The sequence below is a fragment of the Odocoileus virginianus genome, chromosome 1 (assembly GCF_023699985.2).
Source record: "Odocoileus virginianus isolate 20LAN1187 ecotype Illinois chromosome 1, Ovbor_1.2, whole genome shotgun sequence".
NCBI classification, from domain to species: domain Eukaryota; kingdom Metazoa; phylum Chordata; class Mammalia; order Artiodactyla; family Cervidae; genus Odocoileus; species Odocoileus virginianus.
In genome coordinates this window covers 19,301,320-19,321,166 of record NC_069674.1, presented here as the reverse complement: position 1 = coordinate 19,321,166, position 19,847 = coordinate 19,301,320, and the positions used below count along the sequence as shown (strand labels likewise).

Below are 19,847 nucleotides of genomic sequence, written 5' to 3'. Positions count from 1 at the left end.
AATCTTCACCTCCTCCTCCTCTTTCCTTCTGACTGCTGGGGGCAAACTGCGATCACAACCTTTAGAGCAGAGCTCCTGGGCAGGACTGCCAGAGCCAAGGCCCAGCACTGCCCCCACCCCAACTCAGGAGCTCTCCACGCCCCCGGCCCTGCCGCCTGGGGCACGTGCCGCAGGTTTGGGGAGCAGGGCCTTGAGGTGAAGAAGCAGCTCCTGGTGAGGACACAATCCACACCTCTCACCCTGGCCTCCGAGGCCTCAGGGACCCGTGTACACTCATCCATCCAGCCTTGTCCCCCTGGTCAGCGGGCTGCCACTCCGCCCCCAGTCTGTTCCTCTCCCAATGCAGTATCTCTAACCACTGCCCCCTCCTTCTGGAAGACTCTTCCCCTGGATCTTTCACACCCCTCAGGCCTCAGATCAAATGCCTGCTTCGCACACAGGCCCTCCCCTGACCCTCCACTGGAGGCTCATCACTTCCTGCTGCCAGGTCCTCTCTTTGACGTCATCCTATTTATCTGCTTCCCAAATCACTTCAAAACTTATAATTATCTTTGTGAAAACACGTGCTTGGTGTTTGGTGCCCCAGCCAGAGTGCAAGCGCAAGGAATGCAGGCCCCTGCTCCGCCCTGCGTGCCGCTGACTGCCCAGGGCCTGTGACTCAGGGGATCATCCCACACGTGTGACCCCGGGGGTCACAGGATGAAACCCTGGCCTGGTCAGTATGAGGGGGGACAGTGACTCCGGGCAAGTGCAGGAGAGAGAGGACAGGAGCAGCGCAATCAAGACGGACAGCTGAAGGGACTTCCCTGGCGCCCCAGTGGTTAGGACTCCGGCTTCCAATGCAGGAGGCATGGATTTGACCCCTGGTCAGGAAACTAAGGAGTCCCACAGGCCATGGGGTATGGCCAAAAAGTTTTAAAAAAAGAGTGACAGTCAAAGGCAGTCACTGGTTTCTAGTACTGTTACCTGTCTTCAAACTCTGCTTTAGATCCTGTGAATCTTTTTTTTTTTTTCAAGATTTTTTTTTTCCTGATGTGACCATTTTTAGTCTTTATTGAATTTGTTACAATATTGTTTCTGTTTTATGTTTTGGTCCCTGTGGGATCTTAGGGCCCCAGCCAGGGATCAAACCTGCACCCCCTGCATTGGAAGGCGAAGTCTTAACCACTGGACCACCAAGGAAGTTCCTGGGTCCTGTGAAATCTTAGCAGCCCCCCTCCCCGCCCCCAGAAACTAACTGCACTGTTAAGTCGTCCCAATAAAAACCAAACGAGAATGGGTCCCAAGGTGCAGGTACTTCCTCATTTTTAAGGATTTTTCTTCCCCCCCCACTGAAATTTTTTTTTGACCTTTGTTCCCAGCTGGATAGTCTGCTTGCCAGCAGGGCTAATGAGCAACAAAACAACTGGACCAACAGCGAGTTAATATTAATGGAGCCGCCAAGACAGTCTATCCCGGTGGCTCGCTGGAGGCGGAGGGGCAGCGGGCGCTCCACTCTGCAGTCTCATGGTGTAGTCATGTTTCTGCTGGCCGAGCTGCTTTATTTACATGGAAAAATTAAGTGAATCCAGACGTCACGGCGTTCCATAAAAAGCCACTGTTGGCCTGGCTGTCCACGCAGCCTCTGAAACCCGGGTGCTGCTGCCGTCTTAACACACTCGGGCAACACTTCTGTGGCCTCGTTTTCAGAAATAAGAACCTGGGCTCACATTTCTGCTGGAGGAAATATGACACGTTTCCCTTTCTTCTTCCCTTTTTGTTTGCTTCTGTCAGGAGCCACACCCAAACCATGAACACACTGGTCCCCAGTTGTGCGCAGCCAGACACATTCCCTTCCGGGCCGGGGGCCTCCTCTGGCAAGCCGGCTCTCTCCTCCGCCAGGCTCTTTCTCTGACTTTCTTCTGCTGGCCTTTTTTGCCCTGGGCTTCGCTCCCTCTCCGTTCCCACTGCAGCCCCACCCTCCGCCTCTCCTGGCTCTTCTCTCATCTCCCCTTCCTCCCCGAACACCGCCTCGTGGGCAGCACCACGGCAGGCGCCAGTCCACTTGTACGGATCAAATTAGCTTCCTTCAGTCTCACAACAACCCCCAGGAACAGGCCAGAGGGTGCTCTGAGGGCAGGGATGTTGGCGCGGGCAAGCCTGCGACATGCTCAAGGTCATATGCTGTGAGTGACAGGACAGGGCCTGAACCCGGCTGGTCTGGCACTAAGGTCCATGTGCTTGATCGCCACGTCCCTAACCCCATCCCGGAGCCAGTAGCACCGGACACCTCTGGGGCTGGGACACCCAGCTGGGCCCTCCAGGGACACTCTGGTCGTGAACGCCAGCCCTAGCGTCTCCCCCAGAACTCACTTCTCTGAGCCTCAACTTCCTCTCCACGATGATAATAATTTAAGTAATACTTACTAGGTCATGTTCCCCAGGCTGCACGTAAATCACCTCATTTAATTCCCACAGCCTCTACAAAACACGTTCTATTATTATACCCGTTTTCCAGACGAGAAACCTAGGCAGAGAGACGTTCACGTAGCTAGTCAATGGCAGAGCAGGGATCGGAACCCTGGACACACAGCTTTAACGCTGATGCTCAGCGGCACTGCTCCACAGCGTCCCCACCGTGCTGGGTGAAAATGCCGGGGTGTCTGCCCATTACAGATGTGAGCGCGTGCGGGGAGGACGCGCGCGGGGGCCCGGCCTGGGGAGGACGCGTGCGGGGGCCCGGCCTGGGGAGGCAGAGCTCAAGCTCTCACAGTGATTTCAGTCCTGCCCGACGGGCTGCACCAGCCTCGCCTGCGGAAGCTACTGAGCCTCACGAAGCCTCCGTTTTCCCCTCTGGGACATGGACATGATAACAGTACATGTGTTCCCACAGTGAACTTAACACTGGCCTGACACAGAGTAAACACTCAAAAAGATTCTTAGTATTTAATCATTAAGTCCTCAGTCAAGCTAGATTCCTCCTCAGACACCTTCCAGTGATCACAAAGACTTCTCGAAGCGAGTTCTGCCCTCTATTGTCCCCGAAAAGCCCTGGAGATGAACTTGTAGCCCATAACAACCTAAAGACCCACTCATTTTTCTTTTGAGCTTCTGTTCCACAAAACTTGCAAGCTCTACAGCGTCCGATGGCTGCCAAATGATAACACCCAGGTTTTACCAGGCAGTTCTCAGGGCCGTGGCAGTGACTGGTCCGCAGCCTCAGCCGTCAATCACATGGGAGTCCATCCTTGCAGGTGGCCTCACTGTCCAATCCCTAAAACTATAAGCTCGCACACAGGCCTGAGAAAGAGGGGATAAGCTTGAGGAAACTGACGTTTAGGAAATGGGAAGAAGAAAAAAAATAAACAGAGAAGGACCTGAAGGAAGAGAGCCAGGACAGAGAAGTAGGTCAAAAAAATTAGAGGGAGGCATTTACGAAGCTCTGTGGGCCATGGCTGACGTTCACGCTGCATTCAGAGGTTGCCTGGTGGATATTCACAGATGTGCCAGGGAGTGTTGGGGGTATAACAGTTAAAGACAGATTTTGATAAAGACAGATGGCCAGAGACTTTTGTCTACTTTGCATAACATAAAATTCCTTACCCTCATGAGGTTTACATTCTATTGAGGGCTGTAGGCGGAAGACAAAACAAAGTATTTAGGATGTCAGATGGTGGGAAATGCTACCGAGGGAGAGCAGGAGAGGGGCACGGAGAGCCGGGTGCTGTGGAGGAGCCGTCACAGTTTCAAGGTGCCAGCCAGGGACGGCGTCACTGAGAAAAGGATCTGAGCAGAGACCCGAGGGAGGCGGCAGGCACATGATAACGGAACAGTCCAGGCAGGGGGATGCCAGCACAGAGGCCCGAGCTCGTCCGAAGGTTTCAGAGGATGCTCACGGAAGCCACCGGGGCAGGAGCTGAGGGAGGGGGCGGAGAGCAGGAATACGGGCAGAAGGCGCCCAGGGGCAACAGGGGCACTTACAGCCCTGGGAGCCCTGTTCCCGAGGAAGCAGGAGGGAGGCCACATTACGGCAAACATCGTCCCGGCAAAGCGGACGCCCGTGGCATCCGGAGTCTCCCCGGGTAACGAGCTCCACACGACACGCCTGGCAGGCACAACTCATGGTGGTCTTCCCCAGCCCAGGAATTCGGCGTTCCAGTCTCCTTCCCACCCTCTGGGAGGGAGCTGGGACTGAAGGGCACACCTGCAGACACTTGCCTGCCTCTCCCATGGGCACCTAGAAGGGCTTATTAAACACTTCATGGATGAAGGAGAATTTCCCGCCGGTGGCCTCTGATGTGAGGGGCAGTGCCGGGGCCCCTAGGACGCATCTCTCGGGACAGACATACAGGTGGTGAACTTGGGCAAACGGCGAGAAACTAAATAAGGCCCAACTGTACATATAAAGTCTTGTCACTGAATATCATTAGACCTTCAGGCAGGAAGAACGAACTGTAAAAAAAACAGAATGACATGAGTGACTACAGGGGTGGGAGGGTGTTTTTGCTAAGTCAGTGTAGACAGGGAGTTGTGTGGGCATCTCACATGTTGGGACAGATGGAAACGGAATATGTGAAACCATGATTAGAGCAGTGACAAATTGTTTTTAGTGCCTAGGTCACTCTTTGCCACCCCACGGACTGTAGCCCGCCAGGCTACTTGGTCCATGGAATTTTCCAGGCAAGAATACTGAAGTGGGTTGCCATTTCCTCCTCTAGGGGATCTTCCCGAGCCAGGGATCAAATCCCCGTCTCCTGCATTGGCAGGCGGGTTCTTTACCACTGAGCCACCAGGGAAGCCCCAGTGACAAATCAGAAGTTATAAACAAGTGCATGATCAGTATTTGTATACAAGGCACATAATGGTTAAGCTGGCAGATATTCTAGCATATAAGAAAGAAGTGTCTGGAAGCTGGAGATTGTAGCCACAGACCTCCTCTGTAACAGAAGGTCGATGGGCAGTTTGGAAAAGTCCATTCTGATTCTGCAACTAGAGAGAGCACGCGCTGGGCCTCCGACCATCTGAAGTAAACAAACCAGTGTCGGTGGCAAGAGCCAGCCTCCTGCGCAGTCAGCCCTTCTCAAGTGTTCCTTACAGTCAGGGGAGAGACCAGGGGTGCACCCGCGCTGGGAAAGCTCCCGGGCACCAATTTCTGCTGCCAGGAGCCCTGTACTCAGGGCGTGGGCAGCCAGAGGGCCTGGCAGGGCGACAACCTGCCGGGGCTCTAATCCTCCCTGACATGGCCTCAGGGAGGTCTCGCTCTTTCAACATGAAAGTGGCAAGAACATAATTTAGAAGACCGGGACCCTATGTCTGTACCTCTTCCAACCATCATCCTATTGATGTGAAAACTTCAGAGGTGCTTAAACTGAAAAAAGAAAAAAAACATGAAGTGCCTCAGATGAATAGTCTGAGAGTATTTTCCTTCTGGTGACAAATGTGAAGCCACACACTTATGGAGTCCAGATTTGTGTCTTGGTTCAGGGGCCCCACTGCCACAAAAGGGTTATGCTTTATGATGACCGTTATGACAGCAAAACGCTAGCAGCCTTTATTTATAAAGAGCTCATGTACACTGACAAAAACCAAAACTAAAAACGATGGGAAAAAAAAAAGGAAGTGACAGCATTCCACCCTCTCTGATTTAAAAAAAAAAAAAAGAGTCAACAAACACTAGAGAAACATTAAACCTTAGTCAAGAACAGCAATGCTGTGTCATTTTCATCATCAAAGATGAAAAGATGAGAAAATTCAGTAAGATGTATGAGACAAGCACTCTCAAACTTCTGGGGGAGGAATACACTGATTCACACACACAGCCACCACGGCATATTATTTACAGTACTGCAAAACAGTGTTGTAAAACAGGACATATAAACCGTGCACCAAAACAAAGTCATAAAACAGAATATATAAACCATACATGATAGTACAGCTAACCCAGCCCTTAAAAACATTGTTTAGGAAACATTTCTAGTGACAAAGGGGAATATTCACGTGACAGTGATGGTTACAAAGCAGGATACACACACACATATTTATGCAATCCCAGTTATAGAAAACATTATAGGAAGAAATATGTTGCTGGGTGGTTATTTCTACAACCTTGAAGTTATGATTTTTAGTCTTGTCTCCATACTTTCACATTTTTCTGATTTTCTACAACCAACATGCATTACTTTATTAAAAACAGGAAAGACTTCACTTAAAAATAGCAAGTGACTCAGCAGTCTCCCTTCTGCCCGCTGAGGGAAGCACAGGCTTATCATTAAAGGGAATTAAAGAGCTCACTGTGCTGAGAAGAAGATTACAAGGATTGTTAAAAGGCCAAAACCAAACAAAAAACTGGGGTAGGCTCTTAGGAAGGCAGAGAAGGGTGCCCTAGGGTTTTCCAACCAAATAACCATATCCTTTCACTGTGACATGTTTAGAAAAGAGGCTAGGCCGAGCCCCCAAGCTCTCTGTCCACATCCCGGGAAGCGCGGAGCAGACACACAGCACAGCCCCTCACCTCACGAAGCTCTGCGTCTTGTCAGAGGTCCGACAGATCAGTACGTGCGGTACCTAAAGGATGCTATGTGCCATTTTCACTCATTCAAAAAAACAGAAGTTCCTACTGTGTATCAGGCACCATTCTGGGGATAAAATAGACAGACTGTTCCCCAGAAAGATTACAGCAGGGGGAACACATAACCTGGCCTTCAGCTACATCAGAATGTGGGCTGAAGTAGCCTGAGAAAGTTGGTGAAAAATCAGCAGAACCCAGAGAGGCAGAAAACAGGGAGTTGGTGATGGACAGGGAGGCCTGGCGTGCTGCAGTCCATGGGGTCACAAAGAGTCGGGCACGATTGAGCGACTGGACTGAACTGAACTGAGGAGGGGCAGCAGCTGAGGGGGTGGACGGTCAGGAAGGGTGACGGTGGGCAGGGGCAAAGCGAGGGAGGGAAGACCGAAGGCAGCAGGGCCGGCCTGGAGAACCCAGGTTCAAGTTCTCAGTTGCCCCAGGCGGTGGAGCTGGGACTGGACTCTATCTGCACAAAGGGCTGAGAGGAAGGAAACCTGGACTGCCACCCGCATGTCTGCTCACCGGCCTCTCGGCTCCAGTTTTATTTTGTTTCATTCTCTATTGAAAACCTCCAAAAGGTCAGTCCAGAGAGGACAGGAAGTCAAAAACAAAGGCTCTGGGTGCCTGGGGAGCTGCTGTGTGAGGCAGCTGTACAATCTCCTCTGAGAAGCCCCAGGAATCTTTTTGCATTAAGCTTGATAATAACCTTTTTTTCAAAAAGCCCAAGTGGAACAGGCTTGAAATAGGAGAAGTAAGACGGAGCATTTATACACAGGCAACCCAACTCCCAGCCTACTGGTTCCTGGACCACTGAGGCAAGTGGAATCTTATTTCCCACTACACAGTGGTATAAATCTGGATTCCAGCCCTGGAAGTCCATCTGACACCCCGAAATTCCTACATTCATCAAAAATTTAGATACAGGCTTTTACAAACATCTGTTAATATGCAAAATTGTGCAAACTATGTTCCTGTTGGCAATTTTTCTCATGCCATGGGTTGGACTGGTTAAAAACTTCTCATCCTACCAGTCTAATAACATGGACTAAACACATCATTCTAATATTTGATACATCTTTCTGTCTCTGCCAAGGAGTTGCTGATAAATCCTTATTCTCATCAGCCGCCTACTGCAGACTGAACATGTGTCCCTCCAAATTTGTGCACTGAAGCCTAACCCCAAGCATTTGGAAGTGGGGCCTTAGGAGGTGATTAGGGCTAGAGCAGGGATTCACACTATCCCCTCTTGAATAGGATCAGTGCCTTAAAAAAAGAGGCCCCTGACGGCTCCCTCGTCCTTTCCACCCTACGAGGACACAGCAAAAGGTGGACCGTCTGGGAACCAGGAATCAGGCCCCTACTACACCCTGAATCAGCCAGTGCCTTGATTTGGGGCTTGCCACCCTCCAAAACCAGGAAAATAAATCTCTGCAGCGGACGAGCCACCCCGTCCACAGTAACCTGTGGCAGCAGCCTGTGCGGGCGGACGCTACCCTCCCCTACAGCCTGTCCACATCCTGGCCCCTCACGGCTTTCCTCTGTCTTGCCACGGGCAGGACGAGTGTGGGGTGGTCAGGCAGACCCTCCAGCCAGCATGGGGAAGGGGAGGGGCTGCGCCTCCCAGGGGGCTTCCAGAAGCTGATCGCCAGGGCGGTCCGCAGGGGCCACCGCTGGCCACCACTCCCTGCACTGCCCACCACGATGGGCAGCTGTGGCCGGGGCTGGGTTTGGTTTTGTCTTGAAGGAAGTAGGGCACAAGTTTCTGTGGAATTCCAGAACAGGACCTTGAGAAGAAACTGGGAGGGAGGCAGGGCGAGCTGGACATTCACGGTGTGACCTCCCCTACAGGGACCCAGGAGGCACCCTGCGAAGGGCATGAAGATGATTGTCCTGAAGTCAAAGCGGCGGAGCCAGCTGCTGTTCCTCGGCACAATGGCCCTAACGATCACGGTCATCTGCCTGCTCTTCTTTGCTCTCCTCTGGAAGGCCGGCAACCTTGTGGACCTGCCCAACCTCAGGGTCGGCTTCTACAACTTCTGTCTCTGGCACGAGGGTGCCGGCGCCCTGCAGTGCTACCAGTTCCCGGAGCTGGAGGCCCTGGGCGTGCCTCGGGTGGGCCTGGCCCTGGCCAGGCTCGGCGTGTACGGCGCCCTGGTCCTCACCCTTTTCGTCCCCCTGCCTCTCCTCCTGGCCTGGTGCAACAACAATGAGGGGGAGTGGCAGCTGGCCGTGGGCTTCCTGGCCACGTCCTCCGCGCTGCTGGCCAGTGGTCTGGGCCTCTTCCTCACCTACACCTGGAAGTGGCTCCAGCTCTCCCTTCTGGGACCTGGGTCTCTAGCTCTGGGTGCTGCCCAGGCCTTGCTCATCCTCTTGCTTGTGGCCACAGCTGTGTTCCCTCAGAGGGCAGAGGACAGGAGCTGGGGAGCTGCTAGCTCCGTCTAAAGGCTTACGTGATCGCAAGGGTTCGCTTTGACCTGTGCTCAGAGAAGGCTGCCAGAGAATGCACGGGCTGGTGTGTCTTCTCGGCCACCCTGTTTCAGAGCCAGTCCTGAGCTCCAGCTGGAGCAGGCTGGACCCCCCACGGAGGGGCTGGGCGCCCAACGTCAAGGAGGACAAGACGCAGTGAGAGCAGCCAGCGCCCCTTCGGCTTCTTAGGATAGGGTGGTCTGTCCTTTGGGACTTCTTAGAACACCCGAGAACCACGTAGCTCATTGTCGCAAGAATTCCTGCTTTAGTTAAGTGACCTGAGCAAGCCATTCTGACTTGATCCTCAGAACAATGGGGAGATAAGGCTTCCTGTCACTGGGGCCAGATTTCCAGGACAAGCTGCCAAATGCCAGACGGGAACCGGTGATGGTTTATGAAGGAACGCCTCGGTGTTCCCAGGAACCCAGCCTAGCAAGCTCCCCATCTCCATTCGAGACAATGCTCCCAAAGGCCGAGGAGTGATCTGAGGGATTCACAGAACAAAAATGCACAGAGAACAGTCTGGCGGTTTTGAACATTCCCCTGAAAAGGCTCCTGGGCCTGAAGACAGAACAAGGGTCTAACCACTATGTATGAACAGACCTCTCCCAGCATGCGACCTGGGCTTTCAGGAGCCCAATAGGCCAGATCCCTGGTCAGGAGAGGAAGATGAATGGGACTGAACCAGCCCACGTCCATGTAAACGCCGCATCCCCTCCCCTCTCACCCGGCACTGGAAAGGACACGAGCACCGCTCACGCACGGGGGTGCTTTGAGTATTCTTCAGCATCTGTTACACTGACAATCTGTACATCACGTGACCGGCTCACCCCTGTGCAGAGCCACACTCAATAGAAGCAGAAACATGGACTCCAGTGTGATGTCTTGCCGTCACTGTCTCTTTGGGGCTCCTATCCCACTCTTCCTTTCTAACTGCCCAGGGACCAAGGCCGAGGCCTAGAAAGGTGGCGGCCCAGGGGAGGAGGGCTGGCTGGTGGGCAGGCCTCCCAACCTGTACATGGGACCGCAGGCAGGCTCTCAGCGGGCAGCCCAGCCCTGGGAGAAGGTGTCCAGTTCAGGGTTGGACCAACAAGGGCTCAGTGACTGACTGACACATGACGGAAGAGATTTTAAAAATAGGCTTCTTCCTTGGGTGGCCAAACCATAGGAATTTCAGTGTACTTAGGAGCCATACTTGTTTTTCCTTGAAAATTATTAAGTTGACTCCCAGTTCCAGTAAATTTGACTGCCATGATCTCATTTCTCTGGAACCAGGTACCTGAATAAGACAGTGTCGAGCCCCCAGTCCCCTGAGCAGGAGGGCAGAGAGCAGGAATTCTGGGAGGAGCTCATTTTGATTGCTCACCTCCCCCAGTGAACCCACCCAGTCCAGGGAGGCTCCACGCTGGGGGCAGTAGCTGTCACAGTCTGACAGGCAGCGCCCAGGCTGAGAGGGGAAACCCAGCTTCCTTCAGCCACTCTGAGCAGAGAGTCCTGGAACTTTGTCCCTTAGCTGAAAAAGATCTCCCTGACGTATTTTAGCTCGTCCTGGTCTTCCTCGAGGCTTCTGCTGCAGGCCGCGTCAGAACCCGCGGGCCCTGAGGCAGGCCCTGAGGCAGGCCCGTCGGCCCCACGGTCCTCTTCCTCACTGTCCTCACTTCCGCTCCAGGGGGCACTTGGGGATGGTGGCGCTGGGCTGGCCGGGGAGCGCTCTGGCTTATCAGCGCCTGCCAGAGGTGGCAGCTCCAACGGCTTTTCCTGTTTTTGGTCCTCCTGAGCAGAAGAAACGGCAGGCAAAACAGATGGGTTTTACTTCCCTAACGTGCAAAGACACAGAACGTACCCAGTAGCATCTGTAAAGCCAGCGCTGGGGGGCCGGGCCCCCCCACCCCTCACCCGACTCCGCCCCTCCCCACCCTCCTTCTCAGGCGCTGCAGAAATCAGGACCAGCAGGGCGAGCGGGGCAGGGGCCTGAGGAACAGCGGCGCAGGGAAGACAGTTGGACCCAACGGACGTGGAAGGGCAGGCTGGCAGAATGAAAGGAGCACAGGATGCGAACCCTGAGTGTGGGCCTCACTCACTGGGATTAGCAACAGCATCGACCGGCAGGTTACTGCAAGCATTAAATGGGACAGGAATATATAAAAGGCCCCGAGCAACTCTCAGGGACCACACCACTCGAAGGTGGGACAACCGTTAGCCGCTTCTGGAAGCCAGGGCATTAGGCGCAAGGTGCTAAGGATGGTGCTCAGAAGTCACCTGCCCGATGGAGACCCTCAGAGAACAAGCAGTCCACGACTCCTGTCCCCTCCACCGGCCACCAGCAGAGAGTCACCCAGACAGCGAGGGCCACCCTCCCTCACACGGCCACGGCCTCCCAGGTCTCCAGCCCCAAGGGCCCGGCGGGTGCACCCCTCCCCTGGAGCGGGCTGCAGGTAAGGGGGCTCCCGGCTGCCAACAGGCAGGGTGCCTCTTTTATCAGCACGAAACAGGGCCTGGTCTAGTTTCTGCCCGCCAGGAGTCTCTGGTCATCAGAAAAGACACAGCTGGGCTTCCCTAGTGGGTGAGTGGTGAGAAGTCCGCCTGCCAATGCAGGAGACATGGGTTCAATCCCTGGTCTAGGAAGACCCCACAAGCCTCGGGGCAACTCAGCCCATGTGCCACAACTACTGAAGCCTGTGTGACCAGGGCCCACACACTACAATCACTGGGCCCAGGACCCACAACTACTGAACCTGTGCTCTGTCAACTACAGAAGCCCATGCGCCCTAGAGCCCGTGCTCCACAACAAGAGAAACCACGGCAATGAGAAACTCTCTCACTGCAACCAGAGAGGAGCCCCCGATCCCCGTGACTAGAGAAGAAGACCGAGCAGCAGCGGGGACCCAGCACGGCCAAAATATATACGTAAACAAAATTAACAAAACAGAAGACACAGTTGACTTTACCTCAACCAGGATCCCCAGGGCAACGTCGACGATTTCGGCTTCATTCATGCAGTACACGGTCCTCACGGCAGGAAATCTGAGAGAAAAGCATGAAGTTAGCGACAGGCACGAATCACCAGGAGCAAAGAATGAGACCCAGAGTGGCATGTCGGGGCCTGTCTGCCAGGGCTGAGAGCAGTAGCCTCTCCAGGGCACTGCCGTGGCTTCTGCATCCCTGGAACCAGTGACTGGCACAGGGGCTTCTTGGGGCAACCGTGGGGGCTTCCCACCATCCACCAACTCTGCTAAGAAATAAGGTGAGACGGCCGGCTCCTGAGAGAGACACAAACGTGCGCGCACAAGAAGGTCAAACAGACCAAGAGATGTCTGAATGCCACCCCTCACCCCCATGCGTGCATACAATAAAGGAGGGCTTTCCCTGGTGGCTCAGTGGTAGAGAAACCCCTCACAATGCAGGAGACCTGGGTTCAATCCCTGGGTTGGGAAGATTCCCCTGGAGGAAGGCATGGTAACCCACTCCAGTATTCTCGCCTGGAGAATCCCCATGGACAGAGGGGCCTGGCGGGCTACAGTCCACAGGTTCGCAATGAGTCGGACACAACTGAGTGACTAAGCAGAATACAGCAAAGATCAGAAAGCAAGGTTGGTCACTGAAGAAAACTTAGAAAAGGAAGAGTCAGAGAGGGACAGTGAGCGCCTGAGACTATGGCCCGGAGAGGACAGGGGTACCCCCTCCCTGGCAGCTTGGAGACCCCATCAATATTACCATGTAACCAACCTCCCCGCCCACCCCCCACAGCCTCTGATTTCCGGCCGGCCCAGCAACCTGCGGCTCGTCTGCCTGTCCCTGAAAATGTATCTGCAGGAACATGGGATCACCTGGTCCACCAACCCCCTCACTGGATGGTCACAATTTCTGCAGCAAATGAAGATACTGGCAGTTTGGACAACTGGTGTCTGACAGCTTGGCTGATGTGTGTTTAACTCAAGAGCTGGAGCTGCTATCTGGGAGCTAACCCATACGGGCCTGAAGGTGGAGATTCACCAACAGAGCAGAAGCCAGTGCCAGCCTGCCAGGGCACAGCCACCTGCAGCCTGCGCACCCCCCTAAGAGTGGATGAGACGTCTGTGGACTGAAACACCCCCTCCTCACTGTTCCACCAACACTGGACGACTGGGCCCCAGCAACTGAGGCCTTCAATCGCTCCCCATCCTAGTCCCCTGGAGGACAGAGCTGCCCCACCTGGCTGCAGCCGCTGGCACCGTGGCTGGTCTCCATTTGGGGGTCTTCACCTGCGCCGCCCTCTTTTCAGACACCTGGGCTGTCATCCATGTGGGCAGCACCCGCTTTCTATTCTCAGACTTTAAGGCTTCCATCTCTTTAGTCTCTCATGAAGAAGAACCAGGGTCCAAGCTTAGTGACTTCAGGACATCAAATCCCACTGTCTTATCACACACCAGGAACTGTAGGTCCGTCTGTCGTCAACAGGAGTCCAGCTTTAATTCCTACAAAGAACAAAGTCCAGTGAATTCTAATATATAAGAATATTCCCAGGCATCAGCCACAGTGACTGGTTAGGGCAGGCCGGAGGTGAGCAGGGCCAAGGAGACTCAGATGGGTCATTCACAGGGCATGAAGAGGCAGGTGTGGAGTGGGCAGGCAATGGGGGTCAGGGCAAAGCAGCCCTCCACTCAGGGCCCAGGGCCCCCACCAGCAGTGGGGCCCCAGGCTCCCAGGAGCCTCTGCACTGAGCCCCTCAACACAGGAGGAAGGCAGGCGCCCCTCCTCCTCTCCATGGGAGATGTTCACTGTCCCCAGGGTGTCCAGACTACCCTACCCTTAACACATCTCTCAATGCTCTCTCCCTCCCCTCCTCCCATCACAGATTTCTCCTTCCCTCTATCTGGGAGTGGTTATAAGAAACCCTAAGGCCATTTTGATTCACAGCGAGGTTTCACTGGCCAACACCCACTCCCTTAAATCCAAAGATACTTCTGACCAGTCAGATTTCAGCCAGCAGTGGGGGTGGGGGGTGGGGGTCAGAGATCACTGCGCCTGAATGTGCAGAATCCAGAAGCCAGGGCTTGGGGGTCAGGGGCCGGTTCTCATCTAACCTGGCCTCTCCCCACCCACCCCCACTGGATTCCTGCCCTGCCCCTCCTCCTGAAAGTCAACCCCGACCCTGTGACTCAAAGGGTGCAGATCTCTACCCTCCACTGATCAGTTAACCCTGAAAACAGCTCAGCGCGCGCGTTCTGTGAAAATTCGAGGTGGTAATAGTCATTCCCACATCTAAGGCTGTTTTTCAGTCGCTCAGTGTGGTCCGACTCTTCGCGACCCCATGGACTACAGCGGCCAGGCTTCCCTGTCCATTACCAACTCCCAGTTTGCTCACACTCATGTTATTGAGTTACTGATGCCATCCAACCATCTCATCTTCTGTGGCCCCTTCTCCCGCCCTCAATCTTTGCCACATCTAATGAGCACCGATAACCGCCCCGCACAAGCACAGCTGCGGTGCTCCGTGCATATACTGATTTGACCATGAGATGGATATTCTGAAGCCCATTTTACAGACGAAGAACTGACATTTAGCAATTCGCACAAAGTCACAGAAAAAAAAGTTTGAAACGGCCGGTCAGGACTCGCACCTGGGCCCTCCAGGCCCTGGCCCTGGGCCCCGCCGGCCGGGGGGCGGGTGAGGGCCTGGGGTGGCCCCGCGGGCGCAGCGACCCGCCCGGCGCCCCTAGTTATCGGCCTCCCCGCTCTCGGGGACCCCGCGCCGCTTCAGGCGCGACGAGAGCGGGGCCAGCCCGCTAGAGGAGGGCGAGGGGGGACGCGCGACCCAGCCGCCCGCGTTCCCGGTACTCCTCAGGCCGGGCTTCCTACCTCTGGGCCCGCGCCCCCTCCCTGGCTTCCGGGGAGGGCCCGGGAGGCGGATCCAGACGGCGGTCGGGAACGGGGAGCCCCGCCGGCCGGGCCACGGCCCCACGCGCGCCGCGGCCCGCCCCGCGCTCCCCTACGTTCCAGCACTTCCGGCTCCCGGCCGCCCGCCGGCGTGGAGGACACGGCGCGCCCCCTGCCGGCGGGCCGCGTGGTCTGCGCCCTCCGCGGTGGGGCAGGACTCGCCCGCTGAGACGGAGGGCGGACACTCGGGCCTCCGCTGACCCGGGTCCTGACCAAGTCTCTCCTTGGCCAAATTCAGGTGGGATCTGAACTCTTCTCAACGAGGCCCTGCCTTTTGGACTTACGCGTGCGTCTCCACATTGTCCATTTTTACCGAGAATACTGCTAATACTGGATTAGCCGGAGTCCGCCCACCCTCCACACCTGATTCTCATCCACCGCCATGCCATCCCCCCAGGTCATGTCTGATTACCCGGCCGCTCCCAGCAATAATCTTATTAGGTCGATGTAGCCAGGAGCCCACTTCACCCTGGTGTTTCCTCTTAGTAATTATCCATCCACTGACCCCCACCCAGCCACTTCCCTTGTACTGGGAGTTGAGTTCAACCTCTCCCCTACAGCAAAACCCTACCTAATACACCCTCTAATAGTTTCCTTACTGTTCTTTAATCAGGTAATTTTAACAGTATTTTTTTTTTAACGGTTCCCAAATGTGGCTCCATTTGAGGCTTGCTGGTTAAGTTCAGTAGCCCAGTTGTGTCCGACTCTTTATGACCCCATGGGCTGCAGCACACCAGCCCTCCCTGTCCATCACCAACTCCTGGAGTCTACTCAAACTCATGTCCATTGAGTTGGTGATGCCATCCAACCATCTCATCCTTTGTTGACCCCTTCTCCTCCTGCCTTCAATCTTTCCCAGCATCAGGGTCTTTTCCAATGAGTCAGTTCTTCACATCAGGTGGCCAAAGAATTGGAGTTTCAGCTTCAGCATCAGTCCTTTCAATGAAGATTCAGGACTGATTTCCTTTAGGATTGACTGGTTGGATCTCCTTGTAGTCCAAGGGACTCTCAAGAGTCTTCTCCAGCACCACAGTTCAAAAGCATCAATTCAGAACTCAGCTTTCTTTACAGTCCAACTCTCACATCCATACATGACTACTGGAAAGCCATAGCTTGGACTAGACCGACCTTTGTTGGCAAAGTCATGTCTCTTCTTTTTAATATGCTGTCTAGGTTTGCCATAGCTTTTCTTCCAAGGAGCAAATGTCTTTTAATTTCATGGCTGCAGTCACCATCTGCAGTGATTTTGGAGCCCTCAAAAAATAAAGTCTGTCATTGTTTCCCCATCTATTTGCCATGAAGTGATGGGACCAGATGCCTTGATCTTACTTTTCTGAAAGCTGAGTTTTAAGCCAACTTTTCCACTCTCCTCTTTCACTTTCATCAGGAGGCTCTTTAGTTCTTAGCTTTCTGCCATAAGGGTGGTGTCATCTGCATATCTGAGATTATTGATATTTCTCCTGGCAATCTTGAGTCCAGTTTGTGCTTCATCCAGCCCAGCATTCCATATGATATACTCTGCAGTTAAGTTAAATAAGCAGGGTGACAGTATACAGCCTTGACGTACTCATTTCCCGATTTGGAACCGTCTGTTGTTCCACATCCAGTTCTAACTATTGCTTTTTGACCTGCATATAGATTTCCCAGGAGGCAGGTCAGGTGGTCTGGTATTCCCATCTCTTTAAGAATTTTCCACAGTTTGTTGTGATCTACACAAAGGCTTTGGCATAATCAATAAAGCAGATGTTTTTCTGTAACTGTCTTACTTTCTCAATGGTCCAGCAGATGTTGGCAATTTGATCTCTGGTTCCTCTGCCTTTTCTAAATCCAGCTTGAATATCTGGAAGTTCTCGGTTCACATACTGTTGAAGCCTGGCTTGGGAAATTTTGAGCATTACTTTGCTAGCGTGTTATATGAGTGCAGTTGTGTGGTAGTTTGAACATTCTTTGGCATTGCCTTTCTTTGGGATTGGAGTGAAAACTGATCTTTTTCAGTCCTGTGGCTTGCTGGTTGGACTTTGTTACAGTGGCAATTCCCAGGCCCCTTCTTCCAACCAGAAATTAAGGAGAGGGGGAAGGGGGAGCTTCATTTTGGAAAGCTCTGATGGGGAAGGGCAGAGGGGGAAGAGGTGAAGCCCCAGAGAAACCAAGTTCAAGGCTCCCTGCTGGAGGCACTCACCCCCAGGTAGGGGGAGTGGTGGCAAGGTGAGTCCCTTGGGTGCAGGAAGAGAAATTAAAAACATCGTTTACATGTGTTATCTAGAAAGTAGGAGTTACTAATCATTAATACTCAAATTGGCGACTGAGGTGTTCCCTCTGAGAACAGGGCTGCGCCACAAAGTTGCCCAGGTGTCCTCACTCTGCTTTCAACTTGATGCCGAGTGCTGCAGTTCACACGTGGAGTTAGCATCTCACTTTACATAAAATCATACAGCTTGAAATAGCTTCAAAAAGGCAGGCAGAAAAAGACCCCCAAGTGGCAGACATGACTAAAACCACAAACATTTGTGTTTTGGAGGCAAAAGGATGGTCAGAACCATCTACCCCGCAAATGTGAAATTATCAAGACAGCCATTTGAAATGTGACTTCCAACAAAGCAGATAATAATAGAATAATTACTTTCCATATACTAGAGGCACAGGATAGGGGAATGTGATCCAGAGCTTGGAAAATCAGAGCCAGATCTCGCTTCTAACTGCGTGGTGACTTTGCTTCTCCAAAGCACTTTCACCTCATAACTAATCCTCAATCCTAGGGAGGTAGGCTGGTCCAGGAAAGTTTAATTCAGTCAAGGATTAAGGAGATAAATCAAGGATTTCAAATCACAAAACCAACCTGCTGGGCACTGGAGTTGTTTAGCTGTGGGTTGAACCTGGGCTCTGCCTCCAGCCTCTTCAGGAGGCAGGACCTGCTTCTCTGGTTCCCAAAGGTTCCAACATCACTGACCGCTAGTGACCTCACTAACCTCTGTTCCCACAAGTTATGAGCCAAGACAAACCCAAGTCTAATCAGTGGAGATGCATCATTTTGTGAGTAAAGGAATGGGGAACACTTACTGTGAGAACCACTTCCTCTACCTTTTTCTCCTTAAAAACCTCTTCCCATAGCCAGCTGAAAAATGTAGGACGCCCATCTGCATAAAAACCTTTCTGTGTGAAGGCCCGAGTAGGAAACCCAAGCGGAGGGATTTGAATGGGTGGGAGTCAGCTCCTGAAGCCGTTTGAATGCTGAGCGCAGGGTCCCGAGGTCTCGGAGCAGGAGCAGGCAAGCGCAGACAGGCCCCGAGGATAACGAGGGAAACGCACCTCACTGTTCTCACGCAGCCCAGCCCAGAGCCAGGGCCACCGCTGCACCGGGCTTGCGGGGCCAGGCACTGGGGCTAGACTGACCTCATGGTTTTCATCTGGTTGGCCCTGCCCGCACCAGGGGAGGGACCTTGCTGAGGTTCCCGGGTAGGTGCCAAGCTGGCATCGTGAAGGAGAGGTAAATTTAAGTTTTGACATGCTTTATTGGAAGATGGGAAGTCACCTTGGAAGGGGGCGGGAAGGGACAGGGAGGAACCCCAGGAAGAAGGCACGCTGACAGGCACTCAGAATGGGGTGGGGGTCGGAAAGAGACAGGCCAGGAGGGGCAGGGTGGCCCGCAGCACGTATTGTACCTGTTGATTTCAAAAGGCCAGAGGCTATTGTTGTTTTGGTTTTGTGTTTTTAGGCAGCTTCAAAGTGATGTGGAAATCCCCTGCCCCATCCCTCCTGGTGGAGCCTGGGTCACATCAGCTGTGAACAGAGCTCAAAACAAGAGGGAGACGGAGCATAAAGGAAATGAGAGAAGAGACAGCTTTTCAAGTGCTGTTTTTCTACAAACCTTAAAGACATTTTGGCGAGCTGCGGAGACCATATGTATGGAGGAGATGCCCACATGCCCTCAATGGGCACTAAGACAGAAACTTCGAGATGGAGAGAGGGAAAGTTAAATCATGAATTCTCTCATCCAAACACATGACCACTTTTTAAATGGCCCACAGAATCCCTGGGGGAGAGAAATAAGGTTGCTGCTTCAGTGCAAAAGCTGGGGACAATTATAGGTGGAAAAGTCTTGGGAATATTAATTTGAAAGAGGATTACCAGGTGGAAATGGGTAAAAATGTTTAAATAACTACTTATGACTAAGTCTCTCATGTTTTCTCATAATCGAGCCTCCCTGCTTTCCTACCAACTCCCAGTAGATCACAGCCAAAGTTTTAATACCCATCTTTTCATGATTTTCCAAAAGGAGGTAACTTGGAGCACCCCCTCACCAGGCCTGCACCCCAGATCTGGGTTGGAGCCCAGAGAGCCTCTGCAACGACTATTCTGAGCAGAGCCTGGTGACGAGGCTGTCCTGTCAAGGGTCGGAGCATGAGGTCCGGGCCTGAAACCCGGGCGCCTCAGATGGAAATGCAAGCGGGAGAAGGCAGTCATCCTCTCCTGCTTCTCCACCCTGTGAGGACATCTGCCTTTTCAAGGTCCCACCCAGCCAGGAAGCAGAGGGCCAGGCTGTAGACACACCCGGACGGCGAGACCCTAGGTTCCAGGCCAGCACTTGGCCGACTTGCTCCTGTCCTCTGGCCACTCACCAGCAGAGGGCGCTGGTGGCTGGCTCTGCTCAAACTCAAGGATGCAAAGTTCACAGGACAGGAGGAGCCCCCTGACAGGTCCCAGGAAACCACGGTCACATAGATGGAAGGGGCAGACACCTCAGACCGTGCCCTTGTGCCGAGAAGCTTCTGGAACAAAAGCTGCCAACTCTCAGGGAAAAGAAGAGACACTATAGCCTCCTTGAAAGTGAAAGTCGCTGAGTCATGTTCAACTCTTTGGGACCCCATGGTCTATACAGTCCATGGAATTATCCAGGCCAGAATACTGGAGTGGGGAGCCTTTC

The 19,847-nt window shown here is 53.5% G+C and overlaps 2 protein-coding genes and 1 long non-coding RNA gene across 4 annotated transcripts; 2 read left to right on the top strand and 1 right to left on the bottom strand.

Moving 5' to 3' along the window:
- Nucleotides 1–5,785: 5,785 nt before the first annotated feature.
- On the bottom strand, nucleotides 5,786–14,955 carry CYREN (cell cycle regulator of NHEJ). 2 transcript variants are annotated; one of them, XM_020880057.2, is made up of 4 exons: nucleotides 14,849–14,955; nucleotides 13,202–13,464; nucleotides 11,959–12,034; nucleotides 5,786–10,783 (listed from the first exon to the last, which is right to left on the bottom strand). In XM_020880057.2, exons 2-4 carry the CDS (start codon nucleotides 13,333–13,335, stop codon nucleotides 10,520–10,522), a joined length of 474 nt encoding a protein of 157 aa, XP_020735716.2. In that variant the 5' UTR covers nucleotides 13,336–13,464; nucleotides 14,849–14,955; the 3' UTR covers nucleotides 5,786–10,519. The 2 variants fall into 2 exon arrangements, with proteins under 2 accessions (XP_020735716.2, XP_070321612.1); XM_070465511.1 differs by lacking the exon at nucleotides 14,849–14,955 and adding an exon at nucleotides 14,611–14,839.
- Nucleotides 8,420–9,885, top strand: TMEM140 (transmembrane protein 140). Its single transcript, XM_020880056.2, has one exon. It carries the CDS (start codon nucleotides 8,420–8,422, stop codon nucleotides 8,984–8,986), a length of 567 nt encoding a protein of 188 aa, XP_020735715.1. The 3' UTR covers nucleotides 8,987–9,885.
- Nucleotides 14,956–15,032: 77 nt separating the features above from the next.
- On the top strand, nucleotides 15,033–19,085 carry LOC139034408 (uncharacterized). Its single transcript, XR_011486881.1, has 2 exons — nucleotides 15,033–15,164; nucleotides 18,639–19,085. It is a non-coding gene; the product is annotated as an uncharacterized lncRNA (long non-coding RNA).
- Nucleotides 19,086–19,847: the final 762 nt, after the last annotated feature.